This window comes from Oryx dammah, unplaced genomic scaffold, assembly GCF_014754425.2.
Source record: "Oryx dammah isolate SB20612 unplaced genomic scaffold, SCBI_Odam_1.1 HiC_scaffold_5, whole genome shotgun sequence".
Classification (NCBI taxonomy): Eukaryota; Metazoa; Chordata; class Mammalia; order Artiodactyla; family Bovidae; genus Oryx; species Oryx dammah.
The window spans coordinates 49,316,060-49,330,496 of record NW_024070189.1 but is presented as its reverse complement, the minus strand read 5'-3'; the positions used below and the strand labels follow the sequence as shown (position 1 = coordinate 49,330,496).

The 14,437-nt window shown below is 46.0% G+C and overlaps 1 protein-coding gene and 1 long non-coding RNA gene across 2 annotated transcripts in view; one reads left to right on the top strand and one right to left on the bottom strand.

Moving 5' to 3' along the window:
• LOC120863434 overlaps window positions 1-14,437 on the bottom strand; it is a 70,591-nt gene that overhangs the window by 33,713 nt on the left and 22,441 nt on the right. The window lies entirely within an intron of this gene.
• AFAP1L1 (actin filament associated protein 1 like 1) overlaps window positions 1-14,437 on the top strand; it is a 70,919-nt gene that overhangs the window by 36,938 nt on the left and 19,544 nt on the right. The window contains exons 6-13 of the mRNA XM_040239633.1: window positions 2,887-2,985; window positions 3,669-3,880; window positions 5,717-5,896; window positions 7,777-7,869; window positions 9,879-9,960; window positions 10,197-10,346; window positions 11,421-11,632; window positions 13,812-13,957. Of these exons, the coding sequence (XP_040095567.1) occupies window positions 2,887-2,985; window positions 3,669-3,880; window positions 5,717-5,896; window positions 7,777-7,869; window positions 9,879-9,960; window positions 10,197-10,346; window positions 11,421-11,632; window positions 13,812-13,957 (1,174 nt within the window). The remainder of the gene's footprint in view (window positions 1-2,886; window positions 2,986-3,668; window positions 3,881-5,716; window positions 5,897-7,776; window positions 7,870-9,878; window positions 9,961-10,196; window positions 10,347-11,420; window positions 11,633-13,811; window positions 13,958-14,437) is intronic.

The window sequence follows — 14,437 nt, the reverse complement described above, 5'->3', positions numbered from 1 at the left end:
AGGTGTCAGAGGGCTTTCGGTGCTCCCTCCCTCTCCCTCCTGCGCCTCCTCCTTTTCCACCCTCACTTCTGGCCTGAGTACCCCAGCCCACCCCACAGGGATGTCTCTAGCATCTGAGACTCGGGATGTCTGCTGGGAAAAGCAGGCTGCGAGCCTCACTTGAGAGATATAACTGGGCACCCCAGTCACTGGGAATTTGAGTGCTGCCATCCTCAGGAAAACAGTAGGGCTGAGAGCCCAGAGCAGTGCTCTGAGGAACAGCGTGGTGTGAGAGCAAGTTGGTCTGAAAGAAGGAAGGCTTCCTGGAGGAGAGGGTGGGCACCTGTCCCCTGAGCTGGCAACTTCAGTTCTAATCCAGGGTCTATCACTAGAAAAGTGTGTGGCCTCAGTTTCTTCATCTGTGAATTGGGTCTGATACCTCCCTCCCTGCACTGCAGAAACCAAGATATAATAGTTATAATGATGTCTAGCATTTGTCTCGGAGGAGGCAATAGCACCCCACTCCAGTACTCTTGCCTGGAAAATCCCATGGACGGAGGAGCCTGGTGGGTTGCAGTCCATGGGGTCGCTGAGGGTCGGACACGACTGAGCAACTTCACTTTCACTTTTCTTTCACGCACTGGAGAAGGAAATTGCAACCAGTGTTCTTGCCTGGAGGATTCCAGGGACGGCGGAGCCTGGTGGGCTGCCCTCTATGGGTCGCACAGAGTCGGACACGACTGAAGCGACTTAGCAGCAGTAGCAGCAGCATTTGTCTAAGATGTTTTATGTGCCAGGCTTTATACTGAGAGTTCATATGCATTATATCACTAATCCAAGGTAGGAACTGTTCATGTCAATTTTATAGGTAAAGAATCTGAAATACAGAGAAACTGTGTTTTCTTTCCAAGGTCACTCAGTAAATAATGGAGATAGATTTGAACTCGGATCTGATTAACCCCAAAGCACATGCCCTTAACCCACTGAGCTTCAAAGTATACTCCAGAGACCATCCGTATCAAAATAATCTGAACTGTTAAAAAAAAAATCTGATTCCTTGGAATTCCATACATTTTCTATTTTTACATATGTTTAGAACCATCCAGTTAAATAGGTTTTTCCATAGTGCAGATTCCTCAGTTCAGCCCACACCAGTGACTCAGAGTCTCTGGAGATATAGTCTAGGGATCTAAATTTTTTTTTCCCTATTTATTTTTAATTGGACGATAATTGTTTTACAGTATTATGTTGATTTCTGCCATATATCAACATGAATCAGCCATAGAGATCTGCATTTTTTAAAAGACCCCAAATGAATGTAAGTTGGTGCAGCCATTAAGGGAAAAATATGGAGGTTCCTCAAAAAACTAAAAATAAGAGTTACCATATGATCTAGCAACCCCACTCCTGGGCATACACCTGAAGGAAACTCTAATTCAAAAAGATACATGGGGCTTCCCTGGTGGTCTAGTGGTTAAGAATCCACCTGCCAATGAACACGACATGGGTTCGATCCCTGATCCTGGAAGATGCCACAGGCCAACTAAGCGTGTGTGCCACAGCTACAGAGCCCATATGCCCTAGAACCTGTGCCCTGCAACAAGAGATGCCACTGCAACGAGAAGCCTGCCCAGTGCAATAAGAGAAAGCCCTAGGGCAACAACGAAAACCAAAAATAAATAAATATGAAAAAAGAAAAGATACATGTAACCCTGATGTTCATAGCAGTGTTATTTTACAACAACCAAGACATGGAAGCAAGCTAAACATACATCAACAGATGAATGGGTAAAGATATTTTACACACACACACACACACACACACACACAGGAATATTACTCACCCGTAAGAAAAAAGAATGAAATAATGCCACTTGCAGCAGCATGCACAGACCTAGAGATTTTCATACTAGGTGAAGTAAATCAGAGAAAGACAAATACCTGAAGATATTACTTATATGTGGAATCTAAAGGATGATACAAATGAACTTATTTACAATACAGATACAGGCTCAGACATAGAAAATAAACCTATGGATACCAAAGGGTAAAGGAAGGGATAAATTAGGATTTGGGGATTTAATAGATCAAGCTCGTAAATACAAAACAGATAACCAGCAAGATCCTATGTATAGCACAGAGAACTATATTCAGTATCTTATAAAAATAATGGAAAAGAAAAATAAAAGACCCTTGGTAATTGTGATATAAAATACAATTTAGGATACCTCCATTGCTATACTATACTGACTCCCATGAATGGGAAAAGTGCGAAAATTCAGCATTAGCAGCTATGGTATGTGTTGTATATATTCAGTATTGTATGTATTAGTATTATTTCCTCTAGTCCACCTCCTCCTCTGCAGGTTTAGAAGGAGAGGAGGGGTGGATGCGTTAAGCAGTGAGCAGAGGGGCTGAGGTGGAAGACGACGAGACAAGAGCAAAGCAGAAAGGGGGGCTGGGCCCAGGTGCTGGGACACCACTCCTCCGTCCAGTGACTGGAACTGCAACCAGGACACACACACCCCAGTGTTCTGGGGTTAGAGGAGAGAGGCTGACCACGCCCTGCCTGGGAAGGTCAGAGGGAAGACCTTCAGGCTGGGTACTGGAGGCTGAGCAGGAATTTTCTAGCTGTTGCTAAGAGGGCACAGGGAAGAGCATGAACATAGGCCTGCAAGTGTGACAGGGCCCAGTAGGGCCATTCTGAGTGACAGGAGCATAGGGGGCAGGTGTGGCACTAAGGCAGATGAGATACGGAGAGGGGGCCCCACACTCTGGCCAGGCAGTGACTAGAAGCTCCACTCCCTCTTCCCTGAGGAGGACACCGTGTCTAAGAACTTCGCCAGCCCTGGCACCTGGAGTCTGCCTGCATTTCTCCAAGTACTGCTCTTTCTGCCAACCCCACAGATGGCTGCAGCCCAGCCCACTCGCTTATGGATGGCTACTATGAGGATGCAGACAGCAGCTACCCCGCCACCAGGATGAACGGGGAGCTGAAGAATTCTTGTAAGTACTGGGTGGACGTTCAGTCCAGTTCTGTCCTCAGGGAGAGCAAACCTTGACCTGACCTTGGCATGCCCATACCCACTGCCCCCCTCAACTCCCTGGGGTCACTACAGAGGCCTCAAAGCCCTTGTTCTCAGTGATCCTGGGGTTCAGCGGGAGGACTGCTGAGCGGAGTTAGGAGCCCCCGACGAAGCCCTTGCCCTGACTCTCGGTGACTGACCTTAAGCAAATGATTTACTCTCCCTGAGCCTCCAGATTCCTCTGTATCAAACAGGGACTTGCTGAGGGCCATGAACATGACCTGAGACAACAGATGCAAAGATGATGGGTAAAGACAATAGCTGATGTTTACTGAGCCCTCAGTGAGTGCCAAACACTCAGCTAAACTTTCTGCATTTGTTGCTGCTCAAAATAGCCTAGTGAGGTGGGTATTATAATTTATTATGACCATTTCATTGATGAGGAAACTGAAGCTCTGAGAGGTAAAGTCACTGAGATCACAAAGCAAGTGGTAAATCTGAAAGACACGGGGCCCGTATGGGAGCTTAGTTCTTACCAGGATCACACCTCACACCCACCCCTTGGGCCCCAGAGCAGGAATATCTGCAAAAGAGTAAGAAGGCCCACCTCCCCATACACCGGGTGACAGCACAGGGACAGGTCCTTTCCTGTGGCTCCTGCAGACAATGACTCTGACGCCATGAGCAGCTCCTACGAGTCGTACGATGAGGAGGAGGAGGAAGGGAAAGGGCCACAACCCACACACCAGTGGCCCTCAGAGGAGGCCTCCATGCACCTGGTGAGGGACTGCAGGATATGTGCCTTTCTGCTGCGGAAAAAGCGCTTCGGGCAGTGGGCCAAGCAGTTGACCGTCATCAAGGAGGACCAGCTCCTGGTGAGTGGCCACAGACGACAGCCTCTTGGCCTCACGTGGACTTGCATGTGTGTGTCTGTGTGCGTGCAGGCATGCCTGCCTCTGTTCCTCTGGGTTTGCTTTGTGCACAGAGGCTCAAAGGACAGTGCTTCTGAGAACAGAGCTCTCCTACCCAAGCAGAATTAAAAAAAAACAATACAAAACGTGAAGAACTGATAGACTTTACCAAGTTTTATTTTCCGAAACATGATTTTTTTTAATCTTAAAACAATGTTTATCGTTTTTCACTAAGTAAATGTATTTACTTATAAAGCTAGAAAAAAAAGAAAAATGATTTTTTTAAAAAATCCCATTGACCAAGAGCTAACCACTGTTAAGTTTTGATGCATTAACTTCCACCCTCATTTCCATACATCTGTCTTTTCTGAAACTGAGCCCATGTAATACTTGTTATTATATAACTTGAAACTTTTTAATTTGTCATGTCTCATCACTATCATTTCATAAAAGAAATATACCTTTAATTCCAAAGTATAAGGATGGACATAATTTCTGGGGAAAAAATGACATCTCTTTACCTGTTAAGTCTTACTAAACATGTATCCGTTGAAACATGACCTTTTCTCACCTTGGAGCAATGAAAAGCTCATCCCAGGTCAGAATCAGGCCAAGAATCATGACATACTTCTTTCCACACATTATGCCTTCTTTTTCTTGACTTACTGCAATGGCTATGACCTCCAGTGGAGATTCTCTGGTGGCTCAGTGGTAAAGAATCCACCTGCCAGTGCAGGAGATGCGCATTCAAACCCTGGGTCAGGAAGATCCCCTGGAGGAGGAAGTGGCAACCCACTCCAGTATTCTTGCTGGAGAATCCCATGGACAGAGGACCCGGCGGGCTACAGACCATGGAGTCACAAAGAGTAGGACACGACTGAGTGACTAAACAAGAACAAAGGACCTCTAGGATGACACAAATAGAAGTGGTGCGAGTAGGCACATTTGTCTCAATCCAGATCTCAAAGGAAAGTTCAATAATTCACCATTAAGGCTGATGTTTGTTTGTGGGGTTTTTTTGTAGGTACTCCTTATTATCACATTAAGCAAGTTTCCCTCTAAGAGTTTGCTAAGAGTTTATGTTACAAATGAATACAGGATTTTATCAAATATTTTTTCTGCTTATATTGAAATATGTGGTTTTTCTCCTTTTTCTGGTCCTACAATAAATTACATGGTTAGTTTTTGAATGATAACCCACTCTTGCACTCAGAATGCATTTGATCTCTGTGCAGTATGGTTTTTATTTGTCTGGATTCTTTTGTTGATAGTTTTTACAACTATGTTACGAGAGACATTAGCCTATGACTTTCCTTTTTTGTAATGTCATTGTCAGGTTCTGGTATCAAGGTAATGGTAGCCTCATAGTAAGAAGTGGGAAGTGAGAATCATTATTGATCAACCGTGGACTTCCCAAGCCCAACCCTCCATCTCTGCTGTAACTCTCTCCCACATTCTTGCCTTGTAGCCCATTAATAGCAGAGAGCTGGCTTCCTCCCAAGACAGCCTGTTTCTTCCCTGGTTCTTTAGACTAGAATGGTCTTCCTGGTATTGTGCTAAAACCTGCCTCTTCCTAAATAAGTAGTTGTGACCCTTGAGACCACTCAGTAGCCCTTGAGACCTGGAGCTTTCCCAAAGATGCCCCTCCCAAGCGTCTCGTCTCTGTGGTGAACAGGCACAGCCCCTGTCTTCATGCAGTGCCCACAGGCGGGATGGGTGGGGAGGTCTCTTTGGGGCAGGCTGAGTTTCAGTCTCCTCCCTCCACTCCAGGAGGCCCTAACCCCTTCTCTTCCTGTCCAGTGTTACAAAAGCTCCAAGGACAGGCAGCCGCATCTGAGGCTAGCGCTGGATGTCTGCAATGTCATCTATGTGCCCAAGGACAGCCGGCACAAGCGGCACGAGCTGCGCTTCTCCCAGGGGGCTACTGAAGTCCTGGTGCTGGCACTGCAGAGCCGGGAGCAGGCCGAGGAGTGGCTGAAGGTACAGGGGGGCCTGTGCCCTTCACCCACCCTTCCACCCTCCCTCCCTCCCTCCTCCCTTCCTTCCTCTCTTCCCCAGGCCCAGCCCTCAGTGGGGTGGGCCCCTGTCACTGGAAGAACAGGCCTGGCTCAGAGGGTAAGTACCTTCCACAGGGCAAGGGCTTTATCTGGAAATGGGCCTTGGATATCTCCAGGAGACCTCAGCGTAGAGACCTATGTTCCTTCTAGCTATTTGAATCCCTAAACATGCCTACTGTGCATTTATCCTACCTGCAATGTGCATCTCCAGGATTAGAGAGCTTAAGACCTCCTACAGAAGAAGCTGATTTTATCATTAGACAGGCTAATCCTTTTTTTTTTTTTTAATAAAGGAGAAATTATTTATCTTAGGTGAAATGTGCATACTTATAAGATCCACCTATGACCCAGTTCCTGTATCTTACACAACAATTAGAGTTACCATGTACTGAGCACTTACTTTGCACCATGCATTGTGGTAAGAGCTTTATATACATGACTTCATTTACTATTCACCATGGGACTAATATTGTTCCCATTTTATAGATGAGGAAGCTGAGGCGCAAGAGCTTCTGTGACTCACCCAAGGTCAACCACCAGTGGTTCGGACCAGAATTGGAAGTGAATCCAATTCCAAGGAAAATCTAAGGAAATCTAGTCCAAAGGTGACAAGATGGCATAGTGATGACAAGGGAAGACTTTGGTGCTATACAGACCAAGTGTTCAAGTTCCGGACCTAAGAAGCATTTCCTATGTGATCTTCTGCAAAGGGCTTCACTTCCCTGTGCCTCAGATTCTGCCTCTATAAAATGGCTCTTGTAAGCATTCTAGAGAGCACCTGACATAGAGCCTGCCAGGCAGCAAGTCCTCAGTAACCTTCAGCAGCTACTGTCAGCGATGGTGAAGCCCAGGCCCTTACAGCAGACCTCTCCTCCTCTGATCTTCCGAACAAAGAAACAAACCCCGCCTTCCCTCCCTCCCCATCCTCTCTTCCTTCCTGTGATAACCAGCTCTCCCACTGGGATGTTTACTGTTTCTCATTACTGCCTTTGTCTCAGGAGGGGAAGGAAGAGAGACAACCTGCCTGCTGGGGTGGGGGTGGGGAGAGGGCTCTGTCCTGAGGCACTGTGGTTGGGTAAGAAAAAGCCCTAGACTTGGAGTCAAAGAGGCCTGCCTTGGTACCCCAGTTAGCGCAAACAGTAGGGCAGAGCCTCACAACTCTCATTTGTAATTTGGGGACCAAAGTACCCCACCCCACAAGGCTGCTGTGGGGATATACAAGGGGATAATCCAGGCAAAGCCACCTGACAGCAGCGGCCTGTTACTATTTCATGATCAGGACGCTTGTGCTGCATGGCCGCAGGTGAGTGCCTTGGGGTCTCAGTTTCCACTTCTTTGAAATGGAGAGAATAATCCTGGCTATTCTGCAGGTTGTTGTAAAGTTCCAACATGTCACAGAAGTGAGTTCCTCATGCCTGTGCAGGGCATGCACATGGCCCTTCATACCCATCATCTCACTGGTCCTCACACCCCCAAGGAGGTAGCAGTGGACCAGTAGCATCCCTGTGTTACAGATGGGGAAATGAAATCCCAGAGCAGGGACATGGCTTTGCCAAGGCGATGCAACTAATTAGTAATGGCGCCAGATCTAGAAGCCAAGCCTCTAGGCTCCCAGCTCCTTATGTTTTCAAGGGACAGACACAGGAGAAAGCCTGTTCAGATCCTGATGTGCCCTACACATGGGGCAGGAGGCCATGCCACCCTGTCTCCCACCCAGTGATCCCAACTGCTCTGCTGGACCTCGTTCTTGCTTCTGTCCCCACAGCATCTCTCACCTGCTCACAGTGTGCGTCCTCTCCACAGGTCATCCGAGAGGTCAGCAAAGCCGTCGGGGGCACCGAGGGGGCAGACGTGCCCAGATCCCCAGTCCTCCTGTGCAAGGTGGACCTGGACAAGGTACCTATGTCTTCACAGGGCCCCTCTGGGACAGCCTGTGGGAGGTCAGCACAGGCTCTGTCCCAAGGGATGTGCAGGCTGCTGGTGAAGCCAGACATTGACCAGGCACTTAATAAACACCTACCGAATTCATGAATGCCCATGTCCAAGGTACAGCACAAGCCAGAGAAGGGAGTGACTACCCTGCCAGGACAGGAAGAGGTCACGTTTGAACCAAGCCATGAACACCAAATTGGAATCAGTCAGTCAGACAAGGAGTGTCCAGCGGGACATAAGTGAAGCAGTCGTTTCATTCTATCAGGCCACCGGCAAATACATGCTAAAGCCCATGTTTCACCAGGTGCTGTGGGTGATCATGGGACTCAGCCCCAAATCCTAAGGGAAGTTAAGACCCCCACATAAGGGTCTCACACGACATAATAAAGGCTAGCATTATAGAAAATATGACTGTGGCCGGCACTGTTCTAAATGCTTTATGTGTGTGTGTACCTAATTTAATTTCTACAATTCTTTGATGAACTGCATTTTCAGAGAAGGAAGCCATGGCAAAAAGAAATTTGCCCAAAGTCACACATAATAAGAACAGAGCTAGCTGATCACACCCAGCCAGCCGACCAGTGGCTGAGTGTACAGCAGAAGGGTAGCTAAAATGTTTAGATGGTGTTTCTGGAGAAGAGTGGGAGTGAGGATGTGTTACTGGTGGCTCTCTCTCTCCATAGACTCCTGTGACTGAGCTGTCACCGTCATTAAGTCCATTCCAAAGTGCACACAGTGTTCCTTTATATTTGCTGTCTAACTTGATGAAAAACATCTGTATATCATCACAGAACAAATAGGAAGCACAACTTCTGTTCCACAATTTACAAAGGTGATTCTTTATACCTGACAGTTCTGTCCCATTTCTGACAGTTGCCATTTTTCCAACTTTTGGAAACTTGGGAGAGTAAACAGACTCATTTCCCCTGCCTTCTATTACTATGCTTTAGCAAAGCATCCCCAAGCCTGGTCTAGGGTATCCCCAGAAAAGGTTTAGGGGCCTCAGAGCTCTGTAAGTTCACCTTTTTAAGTGGATGGGTATCACTGTAGTCTTGTCCTGAGTCTGGCTGGCACAGTTTAGCTTCTTAAAGTGGGATAGAAATGACAATTTCTAACAATTAGCCTCACAATTCACTTGTGCCAGTTCCCTGGTGCCTCACAGCAGCCCACTGACAGGAGGGTAATTCAAGTGAGAAGCCTTGGAGAGATGAAAGGACTTTCCCCCATCCCCACAGCTGAGGAGAGACATCATTTCTTCCAAGGTCCATCTTGACTATTCTACACCACTCCTTAATAGGAATGAATGAATGACTGGTCCAGAGTTGGCATAATAAGTAAAAATACTGCTGGCTGACCATGAAGTTGTTACCATCGGGTGGGTGGGTAGGTGGTGTGTGTGGTATCTTTGCCATTCTCTCATCCAAGCTAGAATTGTAATGGATTCCTCTCTCATCACCATTCACATTTACTGATCACCGAGTCCTGTTATGACTGTTTTGAAAATGCCAACTCATCTTTTCCCCCATCCTCACTGGTGCTTGGTTCACCCTCCTGTCACGTTTCATGTTGCCCAGGGTGACATTCTTACTGTCCCTTGTGCTTCCAGTCTTGCCCCCTTCTTGTCCATCTCCCATGATGCAGCTGGGGGGCTACAAGACCAACTTCACTATTGTCCCACTTAAATACCTTCTTACCTCCCCATCACCTACCAGATATGCTCCAAACTCCCAGGACTCTAATCTCAGCCTATTATATTGAATTTCTCACTCCCCAAATAGACTGAATTCCTCACTTCCAAATAAATGGAAGACAAACCACCCTAAGTCATAGCTGTCCTCCTCATACCAGTATGACAGTTGCTAACAAATATTTCGTTAGCTAACCTTCATGTATAGGGGTCAAGAGGAGACTGAACCAAGAAAGGGAGACTCTGAGTGTGCCTCTGACAGGGGGCTGTCTGTGTTCCTCACCAGAGGCTGTCCCAAGAGAAGCAGACCTCGGATTCTGACAGCCTGGGCATGGGTGACAGCTGTTCCACTCTGGGCCGTGAACACGGTAGGAGCCTCTGGGGGCTCAGGTGGGAAAATGCTAGAGCTGGGAGGGGCCTTGCCATGAGCACATGCAGTGCAGATCAGGTCCCGACTATTCTGGAGACCTGGCTGATGTGACCTGGCCTATCCATACTGGGCCAGGCCTTGTGTGCCGGTTCAAAGGCTGGGAGGAAGGCTAGGGGCAGGTGATCTGGAACTTGGGGCTCCCTCCCCTGACCTAACCCATCTCCACGGCAACAGGCAAAGGGAAGAAGAGCAGCCTGTCAGAGCTGAAGGGTTCAATGAGCAGGGCTGCAGGCCGCAAGATCACCCGTATCATCAGCTTCTCTAAGAAGAAGGCACTGGCTGATGACCTGCAGGCGTCCTCTACTGAGGAGGTTCCGTGCTGTGGTGGGTACCATGCATGCAGAGAATTCAGACCCTGTTGATGAGGGATCCTGGGGCCAAGCCAGAAGACCCTCCAGGCCTAATCTACCTCATTCCTAAGGCAGAGGATAGAATCCTACTAGATGCCTAACCCCCACTCCATCAATAATCCATGCCCATCCACCACTCCTCCATGAGGCCCTGACACCTAACAGAAGGAAAAGTCAGCCAACTGTCCTATTTCTATGCTCGCTATGACATTAGTGCCAATCACTGCCCATCTCTGGGTCTCAGTTTCCTCTACTATGACAAGAGGAGAGTATCTTAACTTCCCAATATATAATATAATATACCAAGTGTTTAAGTTATGGTCCAGTCTTACAAGGATATTTCTTGAATAAAAATATATAAGGACTTTATTGTAAATGCATAAAATGCAAATTAAAAGTAGTCTGAAAGAAAAGAAACATTGTTCATCTAAACGCATTGTTCCATGTACTGGAATCCAATAAAAAAAAAAATCATGTGTTTTAGGTAAACAGTAATATTCTGCTAACCTGGAAAGAACATTATAAAAGCACATGGATATAAAGAAATATTTTGTAAGTGGTTGAGGACACTGTTATGGTAAAAAACAAATTAAGACCTAAAACATTAAAGGGAATTCTATAATCAGCCTGCCCCTCACTTGTTTTTAGCTCTTCATCCTGGCTACACGGTTTTTGTTCCCACACGCTGCCACCAGGTGGCAGCATCAACCATTGTTTTCTGTCCTCCGCAATTAGTTTTTGCTATTTTAGGAGGAAAGGCTGAAGAGTTGTGTCTTTCGTTCATCATATATAGTGGTTCTGTGCTTTTCATCAAGGTTGGTATGGTCTGAAGGCTGTGCAGGTATGTACAAATATGATTATCAATCCCCTGTTCACAGATAACAAACTGAAAGCTGAGGTCACAGACCAGGAATGAGCTGACTCGGGACCCGGAAGGCCTTTCTCTCCAGCTAGAGTACAGGAGTTGCCCAGGCCCCGCGGTCCCTGCGCCCTGACTTGTGTCCCCCAGCACCGTCAGGAGGTCGCATCGCTGGTCTCTCCCTCCCAGGTTATCTGAACGTGCTCGTGAACCACGGATGGAAGGAGCGCTGGTGCCGCCTGAAGCATAACACCTTGTATTTCCATAAGGACCGCACAGACCTGCGGACCCACGTGAACGCCATTGCCCTCCGCGGCTGTGAGGTGGCCCCAGGCTTTGGGCCCAGACACCCATTTGCCTTCAGGATCCTACACAACCGCCAGGAGGTCGCTATCTTGGAGGTGAGAAGAGAAAATAGCTTAGGGGTGGGAGCTAAGAGGACCTCTGGCCTGGAGGTTGGCTTTTGTCCAGGGGACTTTATTGACGTTACAGGGACTAAGGAAGAGGGAAAGTAGGCCGACTGTTGCCAAGTAGCCGGTTAAACTATAGAACACCCACTTAAATGTGAATTTCAGATAAACAATAACTAATTCTTTTTAGTACAAGTATATCCCATATTTGGGACATACCTATACTAATAAACTATTGTTTATCTGAAATTCAAACTTAAGAGAATTGTGCATTTTTATTTGTTAAATCTGGCAACCCTAGACCCAAGGTTTGTTTATTCTGCCTTATAAATATAGTCCCAAGCCTGAAAGGCATCTAGTCTAACTCAGATCTAATTTTGGAAACCTCTCTAAAACTTACTTCCCACCAGTGACTGTTCATCTCAGATAAACCACTGCTCCTCCCACCAAGCAACTAAAGTTTTACAAAGATTCTCTCCATATTGAGTTGAAATCTTAAAACTCTGTGTAGGCAGCAACTACACCTGTTCTGCATATTTTTGTTTTTCCAGAACCCAGCCTGATATCCAGCAGTCCTGGGCTGGACAGTATTGGGCTCCATAAGGGACAGTAAGGACTCAGTTAACATCTGTTGGACAAATGGCTGAATGACAATGTGATTTCATTTCACCCACTCATTTTTCCTAACTACCCACCGACACCAGGCCTCCTCTCTGGGGTCATACAGAATACACTGAATCTCTTTACATGTCAATACTTCAGCTATTTAGAAATTTAAAATATAACTGGAGGAAAACTTAAACAACTACCCCCTCATATTACAGATAAGGAAACTGAGGCCGGGGCAGTCACATGCTTCATCCAAAGCTCCACAGAGGATTAATGGCCTCTTGGTCTTTTTCCTACAACTAAGACCCAGCCTCTTGGTATTGCTTTCTTTGCCCAGTACCCACTGCCTCTCTCAGTTATTAAATGTAAGGAAATATTGACTCTGTAAGTCACTTCTACTTTCAGTAGCTTGAGATGGGTCTTTTATTTCTCTTCAGAAAGAGCTTTCCCTTTCTCTTCACAAAGAGCTTTCTGGCAAAAACTGTGCTTTTTAAACTCAAGTTTAGTTTTTGTGTGCTAACTTGATTTTGTGATGATGTTCTTTAACATTTCTTTGAGAGTATTTATCAAGTGTAAAAAAAATAAGAATAGGAGCATCTTGAATGATGTCATTAGTAATTTAAACATGGGAGTCTCCAGGCAAGAATACTGGAGTGGGTTGCCATTTCCTTCTCCAGGGGATCTTCCCGACTCAGAGATCGAACCCAGGTCTCCCAATTTAAACAGAACAGATTTCTATTTATATTAACTTATATTAATCTTATATCCTACACAAATATATTTAAAATTCTGCCTCTCATATGTTATTAGATGTCCATAGAACATTTAGAAAAACTGGAAAAAAGATAAACATTCCTAAATTTCAAAAAGTAGAGTTGTTTTTTTGTGTGATTCAGTTATATATACACATATTATTTTTGAAATTATTTTCCATTGCAGGTTATTACAAGATATTGACTATAGTTTACAGTAAATCTTTGTTGCTTGTTACATATCTATTTTTTAAAATTAGAAATCTAGCATTCTATTCATACTAAGTCAAACAGGTGGAATCAAACTGTCATAACTTTTTTAGTTAGGCAAAAATTCATACATTTTCTAATATATATATTATATATTTTATGATAATGTTCTTTAAATGAAAACATGTGTTTAGTTGACCAGCAACTTCTTAGAGATTTTCCTGTATACAATAGTATATATAATTGGCATTTATGATACAAGAAAAAAATGTGAGTTATGTGATAAATAGCCTCCTCATTTAATAAAAAGCAAATATTTTTTTAAAAGTTCAGAGAACACCTAAATTTTGTTTTCATATCCAATCGGTCCAGAAGGCTCTGAGGATGATGAGTGAGGTTATATGTTTCAGAGAGGTAGCTGGCTTCTCTATTTCCTATCCAGAAAACTTGGGTTTCTGGATGAGTGTTCTAGTCTTGCTCCTCTTGGATCCCTAAGTCCAAACAGATACTATACGTATATGGGTTTGGCTGAAGTGAGTGGGTAGCCAGAGGCCCTGAATGTGCCACAGTGAACTCAGCTTGTACCTTCTCTCCTTCAGGCAAGCTGCTCAGAGGACATGGGCCGCTGGCTTGGGCTGCTGCTAGTGGAGATGGGCTCCAAAGTCACTCCCGAAGCATTGCACTATGACTATGTGGATGTGGAGACCCTAACCAGCATCGTCAGTGCAGGGCGCAGCTCCTTCTTGTAAGGGCCAGTAACCCACAGCCCCCCAAACCTGCCTACAGCCTTTCCTATCTCAGCTCCCTCTCAGAGGCGGAATGGGAGGGAAGGGAGGATGGGCTGAGAAAGACTGCTTCCTTGGGAAGTCAGAGTGGGTGCCTTCCTCTTCCATCAGGAGGAGTAAGCTGGTTAAAGGAGGAGGCTCAGGGTTGGGGATGCTGTGGGTGGAATGAGCCAGAAAGGAGAAGCTCTTTTGGACCATGGCCTGGGCTCTGCTCTCATGCCATAGAAACTTAGGGTCCCCATACCCTTGAGCCTCTGGGCAGGCACAAGGCTCATCTGCGGAGTTTGCATTATAAGTGCCAGCTTCGAGTTACGGCTCTATCACGACCAACAGCTTAGGCTGGTTGCTTGCCAGCCTGGATCCTCTGTTTTCTCACATACAGAATGGAGGCGATGAATAACCTGTTTCCTGGATTGTGAGAATCCCATGCGTCCCTGCCT